The sequence below is a fragment of the Alosa alosa genome, chromosome 13, assembly GCF_017589495.1.
Source record: "Alosa alosa isolate M-15738 ecotype Scorff River chromosome 13, AALO_Geno_1.1, whole genome shotgun sequence".
NCBI classification, from domain to species: Eukaryota; Metazoa; Chordata; class Actinopteri; order Clupeiformes; family Clupeidae; genus Alosa; species Alosa alosa.
In genome coordinates this window covers 3,240,936-3,265,935 of record NC_063201.1, presented here as the reverse complement: position 1 = coordinate 3,265,935, position 25,000 = coordinate 3,240,936, and the positions used below count along the sequence as shown (strand labels likewise).

The following is a 25,000-nucleotide window of genomic DNA, read 5'->3' as shown; positions in this document are numbered from 1 at the left end:
TACATAACATGAAGCCTCTCGCTTTCTGTTTTTGTGTATGTGTGTGTGCCCATTTTCCAGCCGCTGTTATTAAATGAAGTTATGAGAGCCCTGAGAAATGTAAACATGCAGACGAGCAGAGAGAGAGAGAGGGGGGAGAGAGAGGGGGGGGGGAGAGGAATAAGATGTATCCTAGGTGGAGAATGTGCCATATAAACTTAAACAGAATTTAAAGAGGACCAAATAAACACTAATCTCTCTCTCTCTCTCCCTCCCTCCCTCCTCTCTCTCTCCTCTGCTCATGTTACAGCATCTGAATGCAAGTCTGGCTCCCGCATAAAGCCAGCACTGAGAGGAGCAGAGCAGGGTAGAGGAGGCAGGGGGAGGCAGAGGAATGTGCCCCTGGACGGCCTCCAAGACGGCCAATTCAGGGGAATTATGGACAATAAAGAGAAAGCTATAACACAACAGTTGTCCAAACACCTGTGGAAACTCAGCGAAGGATATATGGGCGAAGGATCCATGGGCGAGGATCCATGGGCGAGGATACATGGGCGAGGACTAAATGTGTTTTATGTGAAAGCGAGGGAAAGTGGAAGCGAGAGACAGAAATACAAAGAGCGGGATGTTGTATTGAATAGCAGATAAAGGCAGCGCTTTCACTGACCAGTGAACAAAACAGCCCAGTTAATCTGCCTACACACACACACACACACACAGAGAGAGAGAGAGAGAGAGAGAGAGAGAGAGAGAGAGAGAGAGAGAGAGAGCACCTCATAGTGTATCCATTGTGTTGGTTACCTGAGGCCTGGTAAGACCAGGAGAGGCTTCAGAGGACTATGGGAGCACATAGACTAGATAGCAATAGCAGTGCAAAGCAACAGCCACTAACACAGGGGTGGGACGGGATAATGCCCAGAGCATACATTCAGCTGTAACAGCCTCTGATTTGGCACCAGACACAGCAAGACACTCATCAAGTCCTAGACCGCTCATTATTGTGTTACTGGATTACTGAGTCTACTGAGTTCAGCTGAAACTCACAACAAGGTTTCAGGACAACAGAATTTCAAGAGAGGGTTGTTCTCAAAAAAGTTTTAGTAGTGTAAATGCTCATCATTTGACTTTTAAGTATTGATATTGCAATGACAGATCATGGTTCAATAAGAGAACAGAATAAAATAATAGACATATCATAGCGTATTATCTTATACAATTCATAAATAATATGAAATTTGTATTTTTTTTTTTCCGTGTCACTACGACAACCTGACATGGACCTCAATGTCAATGGAACAGAACCAACAGAAAATCAGTGTTCCCTCTCTGCACTGAGCAATTTGAGATTGTTGTGTTCTGAAATTTGAGAACCTGGCGAGAACACTCTCCTCCACTGCGGTTCTCTAGCGGAACGGGTGCCACAGTCACGCACCTGAGAGGTGATGGCCACAGTCATGCTGTTTGTCTCTCCATGTGCATTTGCATTTTACCCAAATGAATCACACCGGAGAACGAGGAAAGGACCCAACATTTTAAAATGGTGTGCTCTGCATATGTGATCATAAACAGTGTCTCTGCAGGGGAAACTCATTGTATAGGTAATGCAGTGATGGTTAATGTCAATTGATGAATGTGCAGCAATACTGACTAATTACTATTTAAAGCAGCATTGCACAGTGATGTGGCTCTCTACTTATAAAAGCCCTGACATTACCGTTTATGAGCATAGGCTGTAAAGGGCTGAAGGTGACGTGAGAGGTGTCCAGGCAACAGCCCTCTGTCCGATGTGCGTGTGTTTAACGTGATCAGTGTGTGTTTAACGTGATCTGCGTGTGTTTAACGTGATCAGTGTGTGTGTGCTCTGTCCGTGCGCTGCTGTGCACTAACATGATTACATGACATGAGCCGTCCTCTGCAAATATTTGATGTTCTCCCTCGCCGTCAACCGGGCCGAGTGTCAGTGGATGAACAGTTTGCATCCTAGACAGATAAGCGAGTGACAGGAACAGATAAGTGGGGAAAAAGAGAAAGGAGACAGAGAGAGAGAGAGAGAGAGAGAGAGAGAGAGAGAGAGAGACACAGAGAGAGAGAGAGAGAAAGAGAGAGAGAGAGAATGAAGACTGCACAGACTCAGCAGGTTGCAGCGAGGTATGACAGATATGTTTTTGGCCTTGTGTGTGTGTCGCTCCTTTTATGTAACGTCCCAATGGGGGCCACTCCATAACCAGCTGGGGAACACTTAGTGAACCAGTGGAATGATCAGACTGCAACAGGGAGAACACACACACAGACACACACACACACACACACACAGACACAGACACAGAAACAGACACACACACAGACACAGACAGACACACACACACAGACAGAAACACACACACAAACAGACACACACAAACACAGACACACACAGACACAGACACAGAAACAGACACACACAGACACACACACAGACACAGACAGACACACACACACAGACAGAAACACACACACAAACACAGACACACACAAACACAGACACACACAGACACACACACACAGACAGAAACACACACACAGACACACACACACACACACACACAAACAGACACACACAAACACAGACACACACACACACACACACACACAGACACACACACACAAACAGACACACACACACACACAGACACACACACACACACACACAGACAGAACACCATGCCATGTAGGTTAGGTGAAGGAAATGAAAGGGGAAAAGAGCTCTGGACGCCACGAGGTCTCAACAAAGTCATCGCTGTGCCTGCGTGGAGTGATCTCACAACATGTACTCACAACATTCACTTTGACTGAGTGAGCGTGTGTGTCTGTGTGAGAGTGACAGTTATTTGGTTTATCAGCTGTGATCAAGCTAAAATATGTGAGTTTTTAGAATGTCTGACATCAACAGCATGGGACAAAATGATGTCATGGATATTATGTTCAACAATCATAGTAAGTATGTATACTCTTTTGATCCCGTGAGGGAAATTTGGTCTCTGCATTTATCCCAATACGTGAATTAGTGAAACACACTCAGCACCCAGTGAACGCACAGTCATGTTGTCCAGCCTTCAAATGATCCAACAGACAATGATGTCCATACAATTAATAACACACAGTCACACATAAACAATTCTGACAGGTCAATTGTCTGAACGAGAACATTAATTTAATGTTGCTGGGAGGTCCCTGACTCTGGGTCACTAATTAACACGGTGACCATTAAATATTGCCAGGGGTCCGCCATGGAGTGTTTGGAATGTTCAAGTTTCCTATAGACATAACAGAGAGGGTTAAAGTGGAACTAGTAATCAAGGATCTTTGGACATAACTTCCCCTTACCACAGAGTCACTATGGAAACCATTCCAGGAAGAGACAAAGTGTACCATCTCATTGCCATGCCTGATGAAATAGCTTTAATCAAATACTAACAACAAACATTACCTGTTGCCCGGGAAACTACTTCAATGCAGTGCACATTAATTGCACAACACGACCCATAGTATCCCTATCCTTAGCAGTAAACAATTCCCATCACTAGGCAGACTATAGATTTGTTCAAACATCAAAACATGCCAAGCAGGTTTGGCAAACAGCCCCTTAAGACGCATTCTCGTGTGGCATCTTCTTAATCTCATCCCAAGCTGCGCCACTCCAATTAAACCCTTCACCTGTCCACCCCAGCCAACCCTGACCACATCCCCACAACATCTTGACGCCAGTATAACCACTAATGATCCACAGATAGACACGAAGGCGTGTAATAGCCTACTCGGTCAAAAGTGCATTGTACTGTACTGCACAGACATTTAAATAATGCCGGTTAATGATTTGACAAGGTTATCTTCCGCACGAAGCCAAACGACAGTTTTATTAGTTATGTAGCAAACAGACTTTCCCCAAGTCTAGGCCAAGTGTCGTGCCGTGCAGAGGACCTAGTCTTCCACGCAACAGAGTTTCTGGAGTAGGCTAATGCCCGCAGTGATTGTCCTACCTGATGAGTAGCCTACTGCACCAAACATCAGGTGGCACTAAACCAGATTAAGCATCTGTTGAACAATAAGTGGCTGAATACGTTCACGCCAAGGCTATCTCTGTCTGGATGAGTTCGTCCGTGTTGTTTTACAGTTTCTTTATTTGTTTGTTGTAGAAGTTGGAAAGCAAAAAGAAACCAATCGGGAGACCAGAGATAGATCATCTGACGGATCTCACCCAAGTCTAATTTTAATGACAGTGAAGGTAGGCAATTATTAAATGAAATCCACAATAACAGTATAGGCTAGCCTACACTAGGGATAACTAACTGGACAGTGAATGTCTTTGGATACATCATTCCATTGCCACCGGAGTTCGTGATTAGTGAGCCCAATGCGCCACTTACACCTGAGCAAAGGATAGCGTGGCATTCGCTTCCATACCGTTCCAGAGTAATCAGAAATTAAACTTGCATAGCCTACGGTGTTGACAAAATAAGCCACTATCGTGAAACAGCCTAACAGATGCCTACATAATGTTTATTAAACATAAACACTCACCATTCTGTCTTCTGTTCTGATGTCATTGACTGTACACAAACTCCGCGTGCTTCCACTCATCTTCACAATATTTTCACGAAAAGTTCAACAAATAAATAAATAAGTAGGCTACTAATAAATTATTAATTAAACGAATCCTACAATTAATCGTGACGGATATGACCCAGTTTCAGCCTATCCACACGCTCTCACAAATTCACTCAAATGAGCTCCTCTTCTGAGATGTCCTAGGTTGATAAAAAAAACTGCTCTGCTTTACACGCACCGGGCAAAACGGTTTTGTGTCACTCCCCTCCCTCTACCTCGCTCTCATCACGTCAGTCACTGGCTAAACAGAGAATTCGCGCGTGACCTCACCGCTCAAGCAGCTCGCTCTCCTTTACATAGCCTGTCCCGGTACGCCCCCACGAGGATGAGCGGCTCACGGAGGCGCGCCTGAGCGTCAAAAGTTTTGACATGGGGAAGACAAAGAACACATCAATACATGTTGTTGTTGCTGCTGCTATTCAAAACAAATATGTTGATTTCTCATTGTAAAAAGCCACATGGTCTGTAAAGACATGTTGTAGGCTGCTGTGTGTGTGTGTGTGTGTGTGTGTGTGAGAGTGACAGTTATTAGGTGTGACCAAGCATAAATGTGCGAGTAATGTTTTTAGAATGTCTGACATCAAAAATATGTGACAAAATGATGTCATGCATATTATCTTGTATAAACATAACAGTACAGCCAAACATACACAGAAATACACACAATACACCCACTCAGACATATGCAGAGCTACTGACCAGCCTTCAAATGGTCCAATGGACAATGATGGACAATGGACATTGATATCCATAAACATTTAGTGACACAGTCACACAGTGACTCAGTCACACATATAAACGATTCTGACAGGTCAATTGTGTGCAATAAAATCCATTTAGTGTTGTTGTGAGGTCCCTGACTTTGGCTCACCAATCAGTACGGTTTCAACAATCAATACTGATTTACTCATAGGCTTTTCACAGCAGAAATATGTTTCCACGATGGCTGGGCCAAGATAAAGTCTTTAGTCAGATAATTACGTAAGCTTTCAGGTGAAGTCTAAAGGGGGTGGGGGTGGGGAGGGGTGGCTTCCAGTTAGCCCTGTTGGTACTACACAAGTGTCTGCACTTGAAAAGGAGGTGATGAGACATCACACAGAGAACACTGTGGCCTCTTCATTAAGCAGTCCCTGAGGAAGAGCGCTTTCCAGGCAACTGTGAATAGAGTCAGTGAGTCTCTCTCTCTGAAACTCTTGTGCCTCGAATTCCACAGAGATTTGAGAAATAACTCACCACTAGTGTCCTGGTTTCTTTGACTTTGGACAGAGAACACAAAGCAATTTCAGAAAATATCCATGCTGTGTTTAGTGAGTTATCACAGTGTTCCTCATTGCTGGATAATGTGAGTAATTGCTGTCTGGACACACTATAAGCCGGTCTATTCTGTTGTATATATCTACTCTATTATCTATGTCTATCCTATTGTCTATATTTATTCAAGCCCTCAAACATGTGGCCACATAGCTAGCATTCTAACAGTTGCCTACGTGTTGTTAAAGACAGATTTCAACACAGCCCATGAGAACACACAAATTGTTCTTGTGTGAAATTTTGCAATTGGCACCCATAAAGCATAGATGCAGTATGACAGTTTAATAGCTAACAGACACAGACATGCACATGCACACACCATATCATGCGTCACTTAGCTATGGTACTCTCAACTCAAACAGGGCTATGAAAATGATGACATAAGGTATTTATATAGGGTATATTTACTGTTTATATTTAACATAAAGTTAAGGTGTGACAAGATAAGATATATTCATGTTCACTGTAAATGTCTATCTGAGATAGTCATAACTAAAGAAATGAAGATTACAGAGGAGACATAAGGGAACCAGATCATAGAGAAAAACATACCTCAAGAGATCTTGAGGGAAGGCTGTGTTACCAGCTCCATCCGTATCTTTACAGAAAGATTGATGGAGACGTGGCAGTGGGGTGCATTCACTTCAAGGCAATTTAAGAGATTTGAAGTAAATTCATGTTTTTGTGACCGCATGAGGACTAGGTTTAGGTTTTTGTTGGTAATAAATGGCACCTGCATCCCACCAAGGGGTTCCAGAATTTGGAGAAAAAAATATTCACAATGCTTCAGTTCAAAGATGCTTCAGTTCACATCTTCACTTCAACACATTACTTTAGTTCTAGGGATTTAACTTCTTCAAGAAGAAAGAGAGAGAGAGAGAGAGTTTGTTTGTTTGTTTGTTTAATTTAAGGCAATTTCCACAACTAAGGCTATTTAATGGCCAGAGCATTGTGTGTTATAGAAACTTAAATATGTTTAGAGAGAGAGAGAGAGAGAGAGAGAGAGAGAGAGAGAGAGAGATAGATTCATAGATAGATTCATTCTGGTGACACAGTAGGTGATATGTCTGGCTTGATGACTGATGCCTAGACCTGAGTGTATAAGCGGGTGCAGAAAAACAACATTCATACAATATCAACTTCATACTCAACTTTTTAAATGCACCAGAGAGGGTCCTGTCTCGCCAGACTGGAAGAATAAGCATGACTCAACACTTGTTCGAAATATCATACCAACTACAGGGAACCAAGAAAGAACAAAAAGAGTTACTGCCACTACCAATGTGTGATTAATGAACACCTACAGTAGCCCACACAGTATTCTATGATACAGAATTATGTTCTACAGATAGGCAGTAATAATCAATAGTATGCAGTAGCATATAAGAGTTTTATCCTGCATATACAGTAGCCCACACAATATAATAGGTCATTTGGTGCATTATAGAGCTTTGTTACGAGCCCATCAAATGATATGAAATGGTGCCACATAACATACAAATGCCATAGAGAAGCGGTGACGGTGCATAACAACTTAATTTAATGAAGGTTACTAAAGCAACCAAAACAGAACAGAAAGGAATTGGAAATACAGGTACAGCCTGCTAGACCCACCTAGTCTCTTTCCACCAGCCACTACTGACCTATAATGTCACGAGGGCTCGTCACAACACAGCACTCCTCTATTAGTCTGGGAGGGAGAAGAGTGACAGGCCCCGATATGGGAGGCCATCACACCATCGTTATCTCCGTAGCCTTTCTTCCCTTTATTACTAATGCCATTACCAGCATCTATGAGGGATGTGTTGCAAGGGATCATTCATGACTTAATATTTAATGTAAAATTATTAGACAGAGTGAGTACCTAGGAGGATGCAGCTTCATAATAGAAAGGAATCCCACACCCCCACACAGAGTGGGTTAGCTGATTTTATGACCTCATATAGGATGTATTATTAATTTGAACACCACTGATCCCACCCCAGCACAGGCAGAGACACTGAATGAGTATTTTTTTTAAACATAACAAACATAAACAAACATTATAAACATAAACAACAAAAAATCATCAGGTTGTGAAAAACAAGGATGATTCACCGTACGTGTGATCTGATCTTCTTGAGACCAAAGGTTCTTTAAATAGTTTGTGCAGCTCTGTGGAGGAGGGAGACTAAAGGTTATTTCTTTAATAGTCTTCACCTCTTTTTGAAAGAGGTAACTGTGGCAACACCCGTTGATAATGAAAAAGATTCTGCCCAGTAGCAGTCGTGCATTCTTATCATAGCTGCGCACCACACCCCTGTGATCTCATAAAACAGAGACCAGTTCAGCGGTAATCCTCAGGCCTGGATAAATCACACAATGAAATCATAATCTCTCCATTCCTTTGTGTTGACATGCAGTGGTGGGGTTAATTATAGGATCCTGACTGTAGATGTTGATGACATGCAGTGGTGGGGTTAATTATAGGATCCCGGCTGTAGAATGTGACTAGTCAAGTAAGGGCTCCAGGTCATCCACACAAAACCCTCTTTACTATTGTGTACATTCATGCATATGTAAAACAGCACCTGAAGAGCACATTCCTTTGCTCATTAATAAATGTTGCGGGCACTCCTCAGAGAAAGGCCATAACGGCTGCCTTCTCTCATTCTTCTTTCTGTGGGAAAAACAGTACCTTCAACAGACTTCCTGAATTCCTTCGAACTCTCTCTGGCATCATTTCCCATCCTTGGGGTCACCTGAAAGTCAAATGGGGTCACCTGAGATGCTAGGTATCTTACAATTGACCAGTACATTACATTACAATATACATACATTAAATCAAAAATATTAAAAACCCCATGATATCCATGTAACTAATCTGATCTTTCTTTCTGGCTACATAAAAATAAACGTAGCAACCCACATGAGATGTTTGAATGACACAATCATGCTTGATCAATGTTCCAAACAAAGTGGCAAATCAACCAGACACGCAAAGATAATGAAACAAATTAGTTTGCTAGGACACGTGGGGAACCACATAACCAATAAAAGCACCACACTCGACTGGGTGTTACAACATAGATGTTGTGAATGATTGGGTTCACCAGCGTTTTGTGACATCAAAATAGGCTCACCTGCCAAAAAAGGTTGGGCCAATAAAATGTGAGTGTTCTTCATGAGACTTAATAGTCATAAAACAGCACTCTGTAATGGTCATACAAGGGTCAGTTATATACTATAGACTATGTGAGCTGTTTTTGGTCTCGTCATCAACAGATAAACTTTCAAAAGCGGATCAGCTCCAGGTGCCAGTAAAACTTGGGATTCTGGAATGGATTGAACAGCTTCCATTTATAGATCAAGGAATCTGTTAAGTATTGAGTAGTAGAGCAACCAGTAACTTGGGATTCTGGAATAGGCTTAGCATTACAGAGTAGAGCACCCAGTAACGGGTAGATAAAGTGAGGATGACAAGCCATTAGTGCACTCATTCAGTTGTGCAGTTGTGGTGCCCTTATGCACTATGATGCACTATGGTATGGCCCAGGTCTCAGCTGAGAGAACTTGAGAGTACCATGCCATGCACTGAAAAGATGTCGAGGGGAGGTGAGATGTAGAACATACTTTATAGTATAGCAGCAGCAGTGTAGTGTACTTTACCTCTGTGAGGACGTTCTCATGATTGGGTTGGGCTGGAGCACTGGGGCCCAGGAGGAGAGATGAGAAAGGTTACAACACTGCACACATGAATAGCTAAGCATCTGACTCAGGCCATGACCTAACACACACACTCACAGACAGACACAGACATACACACACAGCTGAGCAAGTTTGTGAAGCCATGGGCCACAAACGCAGAGATGACACAGAGAGGGCGAGAAAACAGACACACGCTTAATGTGAGCTTGGTTCAGTGGTGGATGTGAGCAATCAGGTAAAACATGAAAAAGGGCGAAATTAACTTTGTCTAAACTAGGGCAACATGCTCTGGCTCTCCCTACACATGGTGGACTGTGGCAGTATGGGGCCTACCTGTGGCCTCCGAATCCCTCCAGACCTCCAGACCTCCAGACCTCCAGACCGGAGTGAAGTGAACAAAACAAACAACAAAGGAGAATACAGGGAATCCGAAGAGCTCAATACCTATATAATAACTCTGCCCCTCAATACCTATATAATAACTCTGCCCCTCAATACCTATATAATAACTCTGCCCCTTCAATGCCTATATAATAACTCTGCCCCATTCAGAGCTCAATACCTATAATAACTCTGCCCCAGAGCTCAATACCTATATAATAACTCTGCCCCTCAATACCTGTAGCCCCAGAGCTCAATACCTATATAATAACTCTGCCCCAGAGCTCAATACCTATATAATAACTCTGCCCCTCAATACCTATATAATAACTCTGCCCCAGAGCTCAATACCTATATAATAACTCTGCCCCAGAGCTCAATACCTATATAATAACTCTGCCCCTCAATACCTATATAATAACTCTGCCCCCTCAATACCTATATAATAACTCTGCCCCTCAATACCTATAATAACTCTGCCCCCCTCAATACCTATATAATAACTCTGCCCCAGAGCTCAATACCCTATATAATAACTCTGCCCCAGAGCTCAATACCTATATAATAACTCTGCCCCAGAGCTCAATACCTATATAATAACTCTGCCCCAGAGCTCAATACCTATATAATAACTCTGCCCCTCAATACCTATATAATAACTCTGCCCCAGAGCTCAATACCTATATAATAACTCTGCCCCTCAATACCTATATAATAACTCTGCCCCTCAATACCTATATAATAACTCTGCCCCTCAATACCTATATAATAACTCTGCCCCATCAATACCTATATAATAACTCTGCCCCATTCAGAGCTCAATACCTATATAATAACTCTGCCCCATTCAGAGCTCAATACCTATATAATAACTCTGCCCCTCAATACCTATATAATAACTCTGCCCCTCAATACCTATATAATAACTCTGCCCCATTCAGAGCTCAATACCTATATAATAACTCTGCCCCATCCAGAGCTCAAATACCTATATAATAACTCTGCCCCATTCAGAGCTCAATACCTATATAATAACTCTGCCCCATTCAGAGCTCAATACCTATATAATAACTCTGCCCCATTCAATACCTATATAATAACTCTGCCCCTCAATACCTATATAATAACTCTGCCCCAGAGCTCAATACCTATATAATAACTCTGCCCCATCCAGAGCTCAATACCTATATAATAACTCTGCCCCATTCAGAGCTCAATACCTATATAATAACTCTGCCCCATTCAGAGCTCAATACCTATATAATAACTCTGCCCCATCCAGAGCTCAATACCTATATAATAACTCTGCCCCAGAGCTCAATACCTATATAATAACTCTGCCCCATTCAGAGCTCAATACCTATATAATAACTCTGCCCCATCCAGAGCTCAATACCTATATAATAACTCTGCCCCATTCAGAGCTCAATACCTATATAATAACTCTGCCCCAGAGCTCAATACCTATATAATAACTCTGCCCCATTCAGAGCTCAATACCTATATAATAACTCTGCCCCAGAGCTCAATACCTATATAATAACTCTGCCCCATTCAGAGCTCAATACCTATATAATAACTCTGCCCCATTCAGAGCTCAATACTTATATAATAACTCTGCCCCAGAGCTCAATACCTATATAATAACTCTGCCCCATTCAGAGCTCAATACCTACACTGCAAAAACTGCTTATCTAACACAATCTAACCAAGTGTTATTAATCTTATATCAAGATAAAAAAAACTAGTTGGTATTGTTTTCAGTATAAAGAGACTTACTTAGCCCTTTCTCATGAAATCATTTGACTTATTTTAAGACATCTCATCCTGAAAACAAGCAAATTTGTCTGCCAGTGCGTTAAGCAAATTTGTCCTAAAAACAAGCAAATTTGTCTGCCAGTGCATTGAGTAAATTTGTCTTGATAAGACACCTTAAAATAAGTCAAGGTCTTCTTAAATTAAGTCAAAATGATCTTACGGGAGAGCACTAGGTAAGTCTTTTCATACTAAAAACAATACCAAATAGATTATTTGATCTTAATAGAAGATTATTAACACTTGGTTAGATTTCATTTTTTGCAGTGTATATAATAACTCTGCCCCAGTAGCAGACACGCATCCAGAGCTCAATACCTATAATAACTCTGCCCCATCCAGAGCTCAATACCTATATAATAACTCTGCCCCATCCAGAGCTCAATACCTATATAATAACTCTGCCCCATCCAGAGCTCAATACCTATATAATAACGTTCTGTAAATAGTCTGAGGAGTTAACAGAAAAGGGCTTAAAATGTAGAACCTTTACATTTATTTTTGTCAGAGTCCACACTGATGGTTTTGGGAATTAGAAGCCCTCCCTACCTTTTACAAGTAGAAAGATTTTGCCATTCGAGAACAAAATCAGTACGGAGTAGCCTACCATCTATAGCTTTGTGATTTTCAAGTCGATATTTAAACACAAGGATCAAAGAAACCGACAAAAGAAAAACATAAAACGCTATATTACTGCAGCAATCATGTTGCATATTTTTTTATTTAAATAGAAAATGATTTTATACTGTAAAAATACAGATTTACAGTTCCAAACAACCCTTATTTATTATTTTGTACCATGCCATATATGAAAATACTCCATGAGAATAAAACTACAGCAAAAAGCATCTCTACATTAAGGTACCATTCATGTTCAAATGCATTCCACAAAAATTATTCAATTATAAATTGCATCAATGAAATAAATCACATTAAATCAATGTTTTCAATGTAAAAGAAAAGTCTACTTAAATAAAAAACAAAACATGTACAAAACTGAAGTTAACCATTTTAAAATCCTTTGGAATGACCATGCAAACAGAATTACAACAGAGAGAGAGAGAGAGAGAAAAATAAAATCAGCATGATGATTGTAAGGCATTGGTGTGAAATTACAGGAACAGTTAGTGGAGTACAATAGTCAGGGGTGCATAGCAAAGTACTTGTGCCGAAGAGTAGGAGACTCGGGCATAGACAGATAAATAGTAGTGATACTGTAGGTATAGATATAAGGTAATAATGCTGACATCCTCAGCTGAAAATGACTCTTATATAATCTCTCTATTTTAGCTATGTGAAAGCTTATTTCTGACATTCGGATTAAATTGCCTATATAATATGATTGCAGGAAGGATTCTCAGTAGTCAGTTGCATCAGTTTCAGCACTACTGTAGCAGAACCATGCACATACTAAACAAGGTGTGGAAGTTGCTAATTCATTCAGCCATGCTCAGTAATCAGGGTTTTTTTGTGTTCAAGCAAAGATGCCAAAAGTCACATACAGTACAGACAAGACAAATATCGACAGAAAGATTAGGAATGTTAAGAAGTATAAATTACATTATTGTTTTTATGCTCGCATTACACACACAGGATGCTGTGCTAAAGTGTTTCCACTTCATTACATTACATTTTATGTATAGAGGAATTGCATACATTTACAAACTGTTATTAATGGCATATTATTGCAAGTCATACCTCTCTGATAAGTATGTCTACTTAAACAGGCAATTGGCTTTGTAGTGACAGTGCACAGAAATGAAGACTTTTTAAGTAAGGGCTGGGTATGATTCAGCACAACCTACACAGAACACAGTGATCATCAGTATGATACCATTAGCCTGCATCTGTGGTCTGTCATAGGTTGCTTGTTGGCAGTTCTTCTGAAATGTCTTTGCAGGGTTGTGGTTCCATAAACGTGCAACTATGACACATCAAACTGAACCCATCATTAAAACGCATGACGGTGGTGACCTTGCTGCTTTGCAGTGGTCAGTTGAGGCCTCTGTGTCTTTGTGAATTACAGGGCAACCGTCAGCTTACACCCTGCAAGCCCTGTGGGTGCTGGGCCTCAGAATAACCACTGGTTATTTGAATTACAAGGTTGATGAAGTCAGCAAACTTTAGTGTCTCTCCTTATGAATGCAGTGTTGTTCCATAGCATTGTGCTTCAGGACAGGAGGGCCACACCCGCTTATCCTGTGTATTACTACAGGAAGTGCCTGGACAGCATTCGGTTCTCTGCTGTTTGCCTCCTTGTGCGGCTTGCCGTCTACGGCAACATGCCGTTATTGCGCTCTGTGCTGGTGTGTGCTAGGCCAGCGGCACACTGCCCTGTGCTAATGATGTGCTCCCTCACAATGCAGAGTAGATCATTATCGCTCTCTAGTTGGCATTTTGCATGCCATCTTGTTATTGCTACTACATTGCGGTCACTGAAGTGCGTACCTTTGTCAAGTCTGGCGGTGAGTTTATTAAGCCTACAATGATGCTTCACTGCAGAGTGTGCTTATTAAAAACCATAATGAGACATGAATGTAAGGAATGGGCCGCTGTGTCTGTTAGCTGCCTATGAGGAAATGGTCATGACAGGTGAGCCTGTCAGGCACTTTGATCTGTGAGAAGACCACTCGTATCTCTCGGCTGGTTACGTCTGTGAGAAGACCACTCGTATCTCTCGGCTGGTTATGTCTGTCGAGAAGACCACTCGTATCTCTCGGCTGGTTACGTCTGTGAGAAGACCACTCGTATCTCTCAGGCTGGTTTTGTCTGTGAGAAGACCACTCGTATCTCTCGGCTGGTTTCGTCTGTGAGAAGACCACTCGTATCTCTCGGCTGGTTATGTCTGTCGGTGAGAAGACCACTCGTATCTCTCGACTGGTTTCGTCTGTGAGAAGACCACTCGTATCTCTCGGCAGGTTTCGTCTGTAGTCAATGGCCAGTGAGGGACGTGGAGACCGATCAGGTTTCGGCCGCAGTCCCGATTCCCTCTTTCCCAGTGGAATGTTCGTTGTGCTCTTAATACCCTTCCCTCCCACACAAACCCATCCTCCTCTTCTTTTTCCATCCCCCCTTTCTGCACTAAGCTACCTCGCTATGTAAACTCAGTGAGTATCCCCCCTTTCTGCACTAAGCTACCTAGCTATGTAAACTCAGTGAGTATCCCCCCTTTCTGCACTAAGCTACCTAGCTATGTAAACTCAGTGAGTATCCCCCCTTTCTGCACTAAGCTACCTAGCTATGTAAACTCAGTGAGTATCCCCCTTTCTGCACTAAGCTACCTTTCTGCACTGCTATGTAAACTCAGTGAGTATCCCCCCTTTCTGCACTAAGCTACCTAGCTATGTAAACTCAGTGAGTATCCCCCCTTTCTGCACTAAGCTACCTAGCTATGTAAACTCAGTGAGTATCCCCCCTTTCTGCACTAAGCTACCTAGCTATGTAAACTCAGTGAGTATCCCCCTTTCTGCACTAAACTCAGCTACCTCGCCTAGCTATGTAAACTCAGTGAGTACCTACCCTTTCTGCACTAAGCTACCCTGCACTAAGCTATGTAAACTCAGTGAGTATCCCCCCTTTCTGCACTAAGCTACCTAGCTATGTAAACTCAGTGAGTACCTACCCTTTCTGCACTAAGCTACCTAGCTATGTAAACTCAGTGAGTATCCCCCCTTTCTGCACTAAACTACCTAGCTATGTAAACTCAGTGAGTATCCCCCTTTCTGCACTAAGCTACCTAGCTATGTAAACTCAGTGAGTATCCCCCCTTTCTGCACTAAGCTACCTAGCTATGTAAACTCAGTGAGTACCTACCCTTTCTGCACTAAGCTACCTCGCTATGTAAACTCAGTGAGTATCCCCCCTTTCTGCACTAAGCTACCTCGCTATGTAAACTCAGTGAGTATCCCCCCTTTCTGCACTAAGCTACCTAGCTATGTAAACTCAGTGAGTATCTACCCTTTCTGCACTAAGCTACCTCGCTATGTAAACTCAGTGAGTATCCACCTCTCTAGCGCCATCTCCCATTATTGCGTAACAGAGTAAACTCCAGTGCATCTGCCCCGTCCATACCTCTGCTACTAATCAAAACATATAAATTAGCCTAAGTCCAGTGCTATTAGCCTAAGGCCAGCGCTATTAGCTTTACCCCAGCGCTATTAGCCTAAGGCCAGCGCTATTAGCTTTACCCCAGCGCTATTAGCCTAAGGTCAGCGCTATTAGCTTTACCCCAGCGCTATTAGCATTCCCTCCCTTTGCATGATGCCTCGATACCCCAAGCATCCCACCACAGACCCCACCCACCCCTCCTTAGTACTGTTCGAACCCTGTAGAACCCCTCAAGTGTCCTTGCTGCTCCGGTTGGCGCTTCTGAATCTAAGCTGTTGGTACATAAGGCCATACGGCTTAATTATGGTTGAACTGTGCATGGGCTCTATGCAAAACCTATGCTGTAGCCCGCGCGAGAGGTCTACACAACTGTGAGCATTTATAATTGCACGTGTGTGAGTAATGCTAGCTGGAAAAAATAAATGAAGATGGATGATAGACCGACCTCTGTAAATGGCCACGTCTGTATATTAGTATCATTTGTTTGGCTTTAAAATAATGCGGCTGTGCTGCACCAACACCGTAGATTCTAAACGGAAGCGTAAGTCGGCCTGTGGCCTGGCCGACTCCACCGCCAGCGGTCTCTCAGCAGGAGCTGGTCTGCAGGTTGCTCTCGGTGAGGATGGAGGCGATGCTGGTGGGGTCGTACAGGTCGTCGTCGTAGTCGTCGTCTGAGCTGAGGGCGGAGGAGTCCAGCACGGGACGCATGGCCTGCTGGGCCTTCCTCCTGAGGAGAGAGAAGGAGACGGTCGGGTTTCTCGAAAATTGTCAACCTGACTGCTCGAGTTGCTACCCAGGCACGACCATTAAAAGGTTGTATCAGCGATAGCAGGGATACATCACTTCTGTTGATGTTCAAACAAAACAGAGAGCTAGCTCGCTATTCCCTCCCCCTCCCTCCCGTGCAATTAAAACTCTCCTAAACGTGCATCTCGTCAGTTATTGGTTGGAACATTTTATATTGCCTTTGAGTGGTTGCCAACTCTTGTTGGTAGCAATTTTGTGTAGTTCTCGGATCCTAGGCTGCCTACAGAGACACGTTTTTTTGATGGCCTGCTTATGGGGCAGGCAGCTAGTGGATCGTTAGGACAGATCAGATGAATGTGATCATTTATGTTTGGGCCTTTTTTGGGCCTGAAATCGCTGATACAACATTTAAGGTGATAAAACATGGTGCAACCTTTTGAGATATGTTGCAGGGTAACCACATAACCGGTTCCATGTTTTCTGATTGGATGAGAAAAACACACGTTTTCCCAATATTGGTTGGAATGTGCCAGAACAACAATACCGGGAACACTGCCAAAAAAAAAAGTTTCCTTGAGGTTCATCAGCTAAACTCTGTAAATGATTATGTATGTATGATTATGCACACTGTTCACAGTTGATGTTCAGAGAAATCTTTATAAAACTTGTGAACTTGTGAAGATACTAGACCTTGACCTTGCAGTGACTTTTTTTTATTTTTAATTTTTTTAAACATATTCATGCTGACACATTGTGTGTGTGTGTGTGTGTGTGTGTGTGTGTGTGTTTACAGCATGTGAGTGCTGCTATTGTGCCACCGCCTCAGAAACAGAGGTGACTTAAGACCCTTCAATAAGCTCACTAATTGAGCTGTATTAATCTACAAAGCCTGCTGGATCATCTCTGCCAGGGTGTGTGTGTGTGTGTGTGTGTGTGTGTGTGTTACATATGCTTGTATGCACCCTTTGAGCAGGAGTTACCGGCTCTGTTCAAAACAGGGCCGTCTGCGTGGTGATGCTTGGCGTGCTAAGAACATTAAGTGATTTCATTAGGAAATTAACTCTAGTGCAATACGGTTCTCTCCACAGGCTCACTGATGCCCCCTGGTGTACACAGAGTGCATCACAACCGCATTCAACAGAATAAAAATGAGATCAAAAATGTGCAAATACAATCTCTCTCACACTTACACACACACACACACACACACACACACACACACACACACACACACACACACACACACACACACACACACACACACACGTCAAACAGGGAAAGTCCTCAGGGATTAACCCTTAGAACCCTAAGGTGTTTTTAGGGCATTTTCACTACCTTTATTCATAAGGATTTATTCTGGTCATTGTAAGTGCCACACACACATATTATATATATTGTTTTTTTCTGAATCTGGAGGGATTCTCTGGGGCTGAGCAATTTACAGACATATGTGGTGTGCGCCTTACAGAAATAAATGACATTTTATTATTTAGTGATTAAAAATGACCTTTCTGCGCTCCATATCTGTGACACGAACTGATCTGACCTGACTTGACCCGAGTTTACGTGTTAGCCTGTGTGTGCCTATGGTGTCTGCACTCATGATTCTCTACAACTTTTTACTGCATTGCCATGAACAAAGTAAAGGCAAAAAAGGTGTTTATTTGTTGAACAAATTGGGATGCAATGTGAGCCTTGAATTGGATGCCGTGCAGGAATTTGCTAGGATCTCAAAACCGGATTATGAACATTCTTTGCCATAGAGAAACACACAATAGTGTTGGATTATAAACACGCTTTGCCACAAAAGCAGACCAAAACGTGAGGTAAGTCAAGCTATATGAAGTTATTATTTTGCTGTCACTTCGTCTGAAGGATGTACTTGGTATCAAATGATAGCTCTGTGACTCCTTTTTCATCTGACATGCGTGGCATATCTATCCGATCACAGGTCCACGAGTAATTCAAACGAGAGTAATGGGTGTGCAGTTGGTTTTTGTACATGACATTATTATTTTGCAGTCACTTCGTCTGTTTTCATAAGCTAGAAAGATCGACATACTTGGGACCAATAGATAGCCCTGTGTCTTCTTTCATCTGATATGCTTGCCATATCTATGCGTTCACGGGTTTGTGAGTAATTCAAACAAGAGTAACAGGTGTGCAGGTGAACGCAGAGAAGTATAGACTATATTTATATGATGCAATCGGATTCAATTTCATGATTTCTCGTCGTAAAGCCCGACTTCTGCTCTGTCACGCTTTAAGGTTTCATCTCGCTGCGATGAACAGTTGCAGAGCAATGTAACAGAAGAAAGGGTGTGTTTTGTGTCGCACTTTGCGTCAATCGGGTTCTAAGGGTTAAACATCATAGAGCATAGTATGTGCCAATAATTTATATCCTTCCACACCCACGTCTGTTCCGTGGTTCTGAGAAGTGCTTGTTGACGCACGCTGATGATGAAACAGTTCCCTTAGGAGTGTTGCCCTCACACGCTTCTGATGCTGCCTGTGTTTCTACATCAGTTCCTGCTGTAGCTTACATGCAAACCTCCTGGATGGTTCATTGCGTATCAAGATACTCCTAAAGTGAGTCCTAAAGCCCTGGCAGTACCCGGATAGTTCGTAAAACAGACATTTTTCTATGTGTTTAGGCTTTTTGTCCACACGTAAACAGTGCTTTTACTCCCTCATCATGGATATTTTTAAAAAAGCCTTCTAAAGTGATTTGTTTTTAATAGTGGTTGTTTTTAACAGTGGTAACCATGATATTGGGAGACACCATCACAACATCAGCTGTAGTTTGTGTATGGAGGTATACAGGTGTCTGTGTGGCTATATAGCGTGTGTGTGTGTGAGTGTGTGTGTGTTCATGGGCCTCTGAATGTGAGTGTGCGTGAGGTGGAGAGAACAGAGTCCGATTGAGGGTGTGTGTGTGTGTGTATGGGTGATCATGTGGCAGGGCAGAGCTTTTGTGTGCATTTTGCATTCCCTGCCAGCGACTGTGTTTGTGTGAATCCCAGCGGAGTTTAGAGTGGCCTGGATCAGTGAGCTGGCAGTGGCCGCAAACACGCGCCCTCACACTTAACACAAAACACACACACTCACACACACAGCTTTCTAAACCTCGGGACGGGTTATTCTGTAATTGTGTGAACTGAGCCGTGTGAGAGTGGCTCGGGGAATTTCATTTCAGTGATTTACTGCCAAGAAAGAACAACACGTTTTGATCCAACTGTTACCTCAAAAGCCTTGACTGACACAACACACACACACACAGTTAGTGGAGTTGACTCCACTACACAAATGTATTTTTCGACACCAATAGTTGGCTTATGACAATAAGGTATAATTTAAGGTATAATTTATACCTTATTGTCATAAGCCAACTATTGAAGTGAATGTTTATACCGTATAAACACACACACACTACAGCCTAGAGAAATTCACAGTTTATATCTCTTACTTGAGCTAATTCTACAGTTCACTAACTCTGCTTTGCATGCAGTCAGTCTCTCACTCTTAGAAACACATACACACGCACGCACGCACACACACACACACACACACACACACACGCACACACACACACACACACACACACACACACACACACAGACACACACAGACGCGGCGGTGCTGCCGTACTTGAGTTCGTTCTCCAGGGCGCTGACGCGTGCCTGCAGGGCCTCCTTGAGCTCCGTCTGCTCCTCCATGTCCCTCAGGGCCTTCCTGCGCAGACCCTCCACCCGCTCCAGCTCACTCTCCCCCTCATCCACCTGCCGCTTCAGGGCCTTCACCCGCAGAGACAGCTACACACACACACACACACACACACACACACCAGTACAGACACACACACACACACACACCAGTATAGACACACACACACACACACACACACACACACACACACACACACCAGTACAGACACACACAGACACCAGTACAGACACACACAGACACCAGTACAGACACACACACACACACACACCAGTACAGACATACACACACACACACACACACAGACACACCAGTACAGACACACAGACACACACACACACACACACCCAGTACAGACATACACACACACACACACACACACACACAAACATACACATCAGTACACACATACACACAAACAAAAGGTACAAAACACAGACACACACACAGGTACAGACAAATATACACAGACACACACACAGACACCGGCAGGTACATACACACACACATATGAACATAAACATGCATGCACACAAAAAGAAACAGGTGGTTATTTCCAAAACGTGTTTGCTGTTCATGTTCATTGTACTTCCTGCTTTGTTCAACTCGTATTCCTGGTGTGTGGGTTTATAGTATCTGTGACCTTGTTTATTCTGTCTGTGCTTGCTTTGGTGTGTGTGTGTGTGTGTGTGTGTTTACCTGGTCTCTTTGGTCAGTGGACTGTTGTCTCTCCTCATCCAGTGCCATGTTAAGGTCCTTCAGCTTCCTCTCCAAGCGACGCTGTGAGGACAGGGCAGCGTTCTTCTCCCTATCAGACACACACACACACACACACACACACACACACACACACAAAAGGACCAATATGAGTACATTCTTCCCCTTCATTGAGAGCATAGAAATAAAAATGAATGGCTTATGATTTTAATATTCATATGTAGTTGTAATGTCCTGATGTATCTTTTTTTATGTTTCCACTGGTCAGGAGACCCAGAAAGTTCTGTTTCTGAATAGAATTAAGTGCCAAACCTACTGTCACTCAATACGGTTTTGGTTCAGTGTTCTGTTTTGTTCTTGCTTATAGAACAGCAGTATGTTTGGATGAGGAAGAAGGAAGAGGTGCACCATGTTTAAAGTGAAGCAAATATTTGGACATCCTTGGAGAAAACTTCATACTGTCCATAGAAACCAATAGAAATGTAAAGTGAGTAAACTTGAGTCTATTGTCCATTAGAAATTGACTGATATTTCTCAGGAATGCTACTACAGCTGATGTCTGACTATACATCACCTTAGCACTGGATTTGGAACAATGAAAAGTGTGCTTTTATCAGTGCAATAGACACTTTTTGTGATAGGTGACAAGACTTTTGACTGTGTCAGTTTGATAGTATTCACTTCCAATCCTCCAGGTTTGTTTGTTTTCTCAAAAAAAAAAAAAAATCCAAAAGTGTGTGGGATGAGTGAGAATAGGGGAGGGTGGAAATAGGTGACTTTCCGATATGTCTGAGATACGTTTTTGCCGTGTGTCACAGTTCTGCTTGGGTGCATCCCCTGCGTCAGTAGTCATCTGCTCTGGATTGCGCTAGTCAGGGCCTGATTCAGTGTGGTCCGCGTAAACAGTGATGACCAACGCAATCTCTCAGCAACTTAAATCCTGACTGTTTGCTTGTGTTGTTAGAGCAGCTGGGGGATCTTTATGTGAAGGCATTCTGTCTCCTCCTTGATGCACCATTGCCTGCCTAACTGGGTCTTCATTCCTCTGTGGAATCAAGCACAAGCACCATATACCCAGTGGCTTGTGAGCCAGATGAATTGTGGGTAGTGTAGTTTTTCCCACCTCTCCTCAGAGTGCAGTCTCTCCTCCAGCTCAAGGACTTTAGACTCCAGCTGAGAGACACCAGACGAGGAGCGTGACTGCCCTTCCATCTCCACCACGCGGCTCTTAAACTCCTTTATCTGATGGGGGGAGAGAGAACAGAGAAAAACTCCTTTATCTGATGGGGGAGAGAGAGAACAGAGAAAAACTCCTTTATCTGATGGGGGAGAGAGAGAACAGAGAAAAACTCAAAAAGCCGAGAGGAGAGAGAAGCAAGTGTAATTACATATTTATATCAAGGAGTGTATGTGTGCATGAATGAATATGTGAGTGTTGTGTGAGTGAGAAAAGGAGAGAGAGAGAGATAGAGAGAAATAAAGAGAAAAAAAGAAAGAGAGCAAGAAAGAAAGAGAGAAAAAGAGAGAGAGTACATACCTGTCTCTCCAGGGCATTTTTGTCCAGTTCCAGATCTTGTTTGGAGGACCTCTCTTGCATGAGTTCAGAGCGCAGCTGCTCTATCTGTGTGTGTGTGTATGTGTGTGTGTGTGTGTGTGTGTGTGAGTGTGTGTGTGAGAGTGTGTGTGTGAGTGAGTGAGTGTGTGTGTGTGTGTGTGTGTGTGTAGAGGGAGAGAGAGAGAGCACACTTTGTAGTCACATTCAGACAACAAGACAAAAGTCACACAACAGCTCATTTAGAGCCAGCAAGTCAGGCATTCAGAGTACACAGTTTGGTAAATTATGTTTTCTGCTGATCTGTTTTATTTGATGTTTTATTTGACATGATTCAAATGTGTGTGTGTGTGTGTGTGTGTGTGTGTGTGTGTGTGTGTGTGTGTGTGTGTATGAAATCAACAAACCTGGTCTCTGCTCCTGTTGATGCGATCAGTCATCAGCTCAACTGTGTTCCTCTCCTCCTCCAGCTCCAGCTCCAAATGCTTCATCTTATCCTACACACACACACACACACACACACACACATTTTAAACATAAATAAATTCTCTCCAGGCATCAAACTGGCAAGAAAAAATCCAAGTGACAGATGCAGACATAAACACACACACACAAAGAAAGGCACATACATACACACACACACACAGAAAGGCACACACACACACACACACACACAGAAAGGCACACACACACACACACAAACAGAAAGGCACACACACACACACACACACACAAAAGGCACATACACACACACACACACACAGAAAGGCACATACACACACACACACACACAGAAAGGCACATACACACACACACACACACACACACACAGAAAGGCACACACACACACACACACACAAACAAAAAGGCACATACACACACACACACACACAGAAAGGCACATACACACACACACACACACACACACACACACACACACACACACACACACACACACAGGCACATACACACACGCACATACATACACACACACGCACACAGAAAGGCACACGCACACAGAAAGGCACACACACACAGAAAGGCACACACACACAGAAAGGCACACACACACAGAAAGGCACACACACACACACACACACACACACACACACACGCTGGGCAGTACCTCCATGCTGCGCATCTCTCGGGTCTTGTCGCTGTGGCTGCCGCGCTGGTTCTCCACCTCCACCTCCAGGTGGCGCAGGCGATTGGTCAGCAGCTCCCGGTCCAGCAAAGCGTTGTCCTTCTCCTCACTGCACGCGATGTACTCCTTCTTCTGCCGAGACAGCTGCGCGCACACACACACGCACGGCACACACACACACACACGCACACACACACACACACACACGGGTGTAAAAAGGCAAGTATGCATATCAAACAATAACTTTTCTTCTCCAACATCTCCTGTTTGACACCATGCTATTTTTAGCGTTCTATTGAACACAGCCGGTTTTGGCAAAACTACTATACAGGGAAAGTTCATTTGTTTCCCGTCATTTATTTAAAAAACTGAAACTTTCATATAATCTAGATTCCATGCACATAAATTGAAATATTTCAAGCATTATTATTATTATTTTTTAATATTGATCATTCTAATCTTGATGATTACGGTTTACATCTAGATTCTCAAAATATTAGAATAAGAAATACATTATATGGAACTGTCGCCCCGAGATGAGCTCTAATCAGCTAATTAAGTCAAAAAACCGGCAAAGGTTTCCTGAGCCTTTAAAGGAAAATTCCAGTTTTTAGCACTTTAAATCCCTTTTCTGGTTTGTTTTTGGATGAACTAGAGTGGTGGACACCGAAATTTTGACGATTGGTCCAGTCTCGACTTTTCTGAGAGTTTGGATGAACTCTAGCCTTAAAGTGCTAAAAACCGGAATTTGCCTTTAATCTCTGTCGGGGCAGGGCAATGGACTTATCTGTGATATTCTAATTTTTTGGAGATGAGATATGTAATGGTCAGACTGTTGGTCAGTATGCATCGGACAGACAGAGTGGAACAGGCAGGGATTCGGGCGAGGCTCGAACTGTGCTCTGACTTTAACGGTTACCTCTTTCCTCCCTGCCTTTCTCTCAAACACCCTTTCTTATTTGCAATGGAGAACTCTGAGGCATTAATTGTGCAGACAAATCTTCACATGTGGAGAGTTTTTGAGCTTTGTGTTCTGGACTGAACCTAAGTGCTGGATTCCGCAGGGGAGAGATAACATAGTCAGGAGTCCTCACTCTCTTCTCCTTCATCTGGGTCCAAACCACTCCCCTTCGGGTTTCAGTTTGAAAGTTTGTCCTGTAGAGCAACTCTGCTGCCCACGCACTGTCCCATAC

General features: G+C 43.0%; 1 protein-coding gene across 1 annotated transcript in view; it reads right to left on the bottom strand.

Moving 5' to 3' along the window:
- Positions 1-12,533: 12,533 nt before the first annotated feature.
- LOC125305694 (cingulin) overlaps positions 12,534-25,000 on the bottom strand; it is a 47,245-nt gene continuing 34,778 nt past the window's right edge. The window contains exons 15-22 of the mRNA XM_048260603.1: positions 23,790-23,951; positions 23,071-23,160; positions 22,649-22,732; positions 22,235-22,353; positions 21,094-21,202; positions 20,320-20,483; positions 15,440-16,651; positions 12,534-15,080 (exon numbers count right to left, since the gene is read on the bottom strand). Of these exons, the coding sequence (XP_048116560.1) occupies positions 16,510-16,651; positions 20,320-20,483; positions 21,094-21,202; positions 22,235-22,353; positions 22,649-22,732; positions 23,071-23,160; positions 23,790-23,951 (870 nt within the window). The 3' untranslated portion in view covers positions 12,534-15,080; positions 15,440-16,509. The remainder of the gene's footprint in view (positions 15,081-15,439; positions 16,652-20,319; positions 20,484-21,093; positions 21,203-22,234; positions 22,354-22,648; positions 22,733-23,070; positions 23,161-23,789; positions 23,952-25,000) is intronic.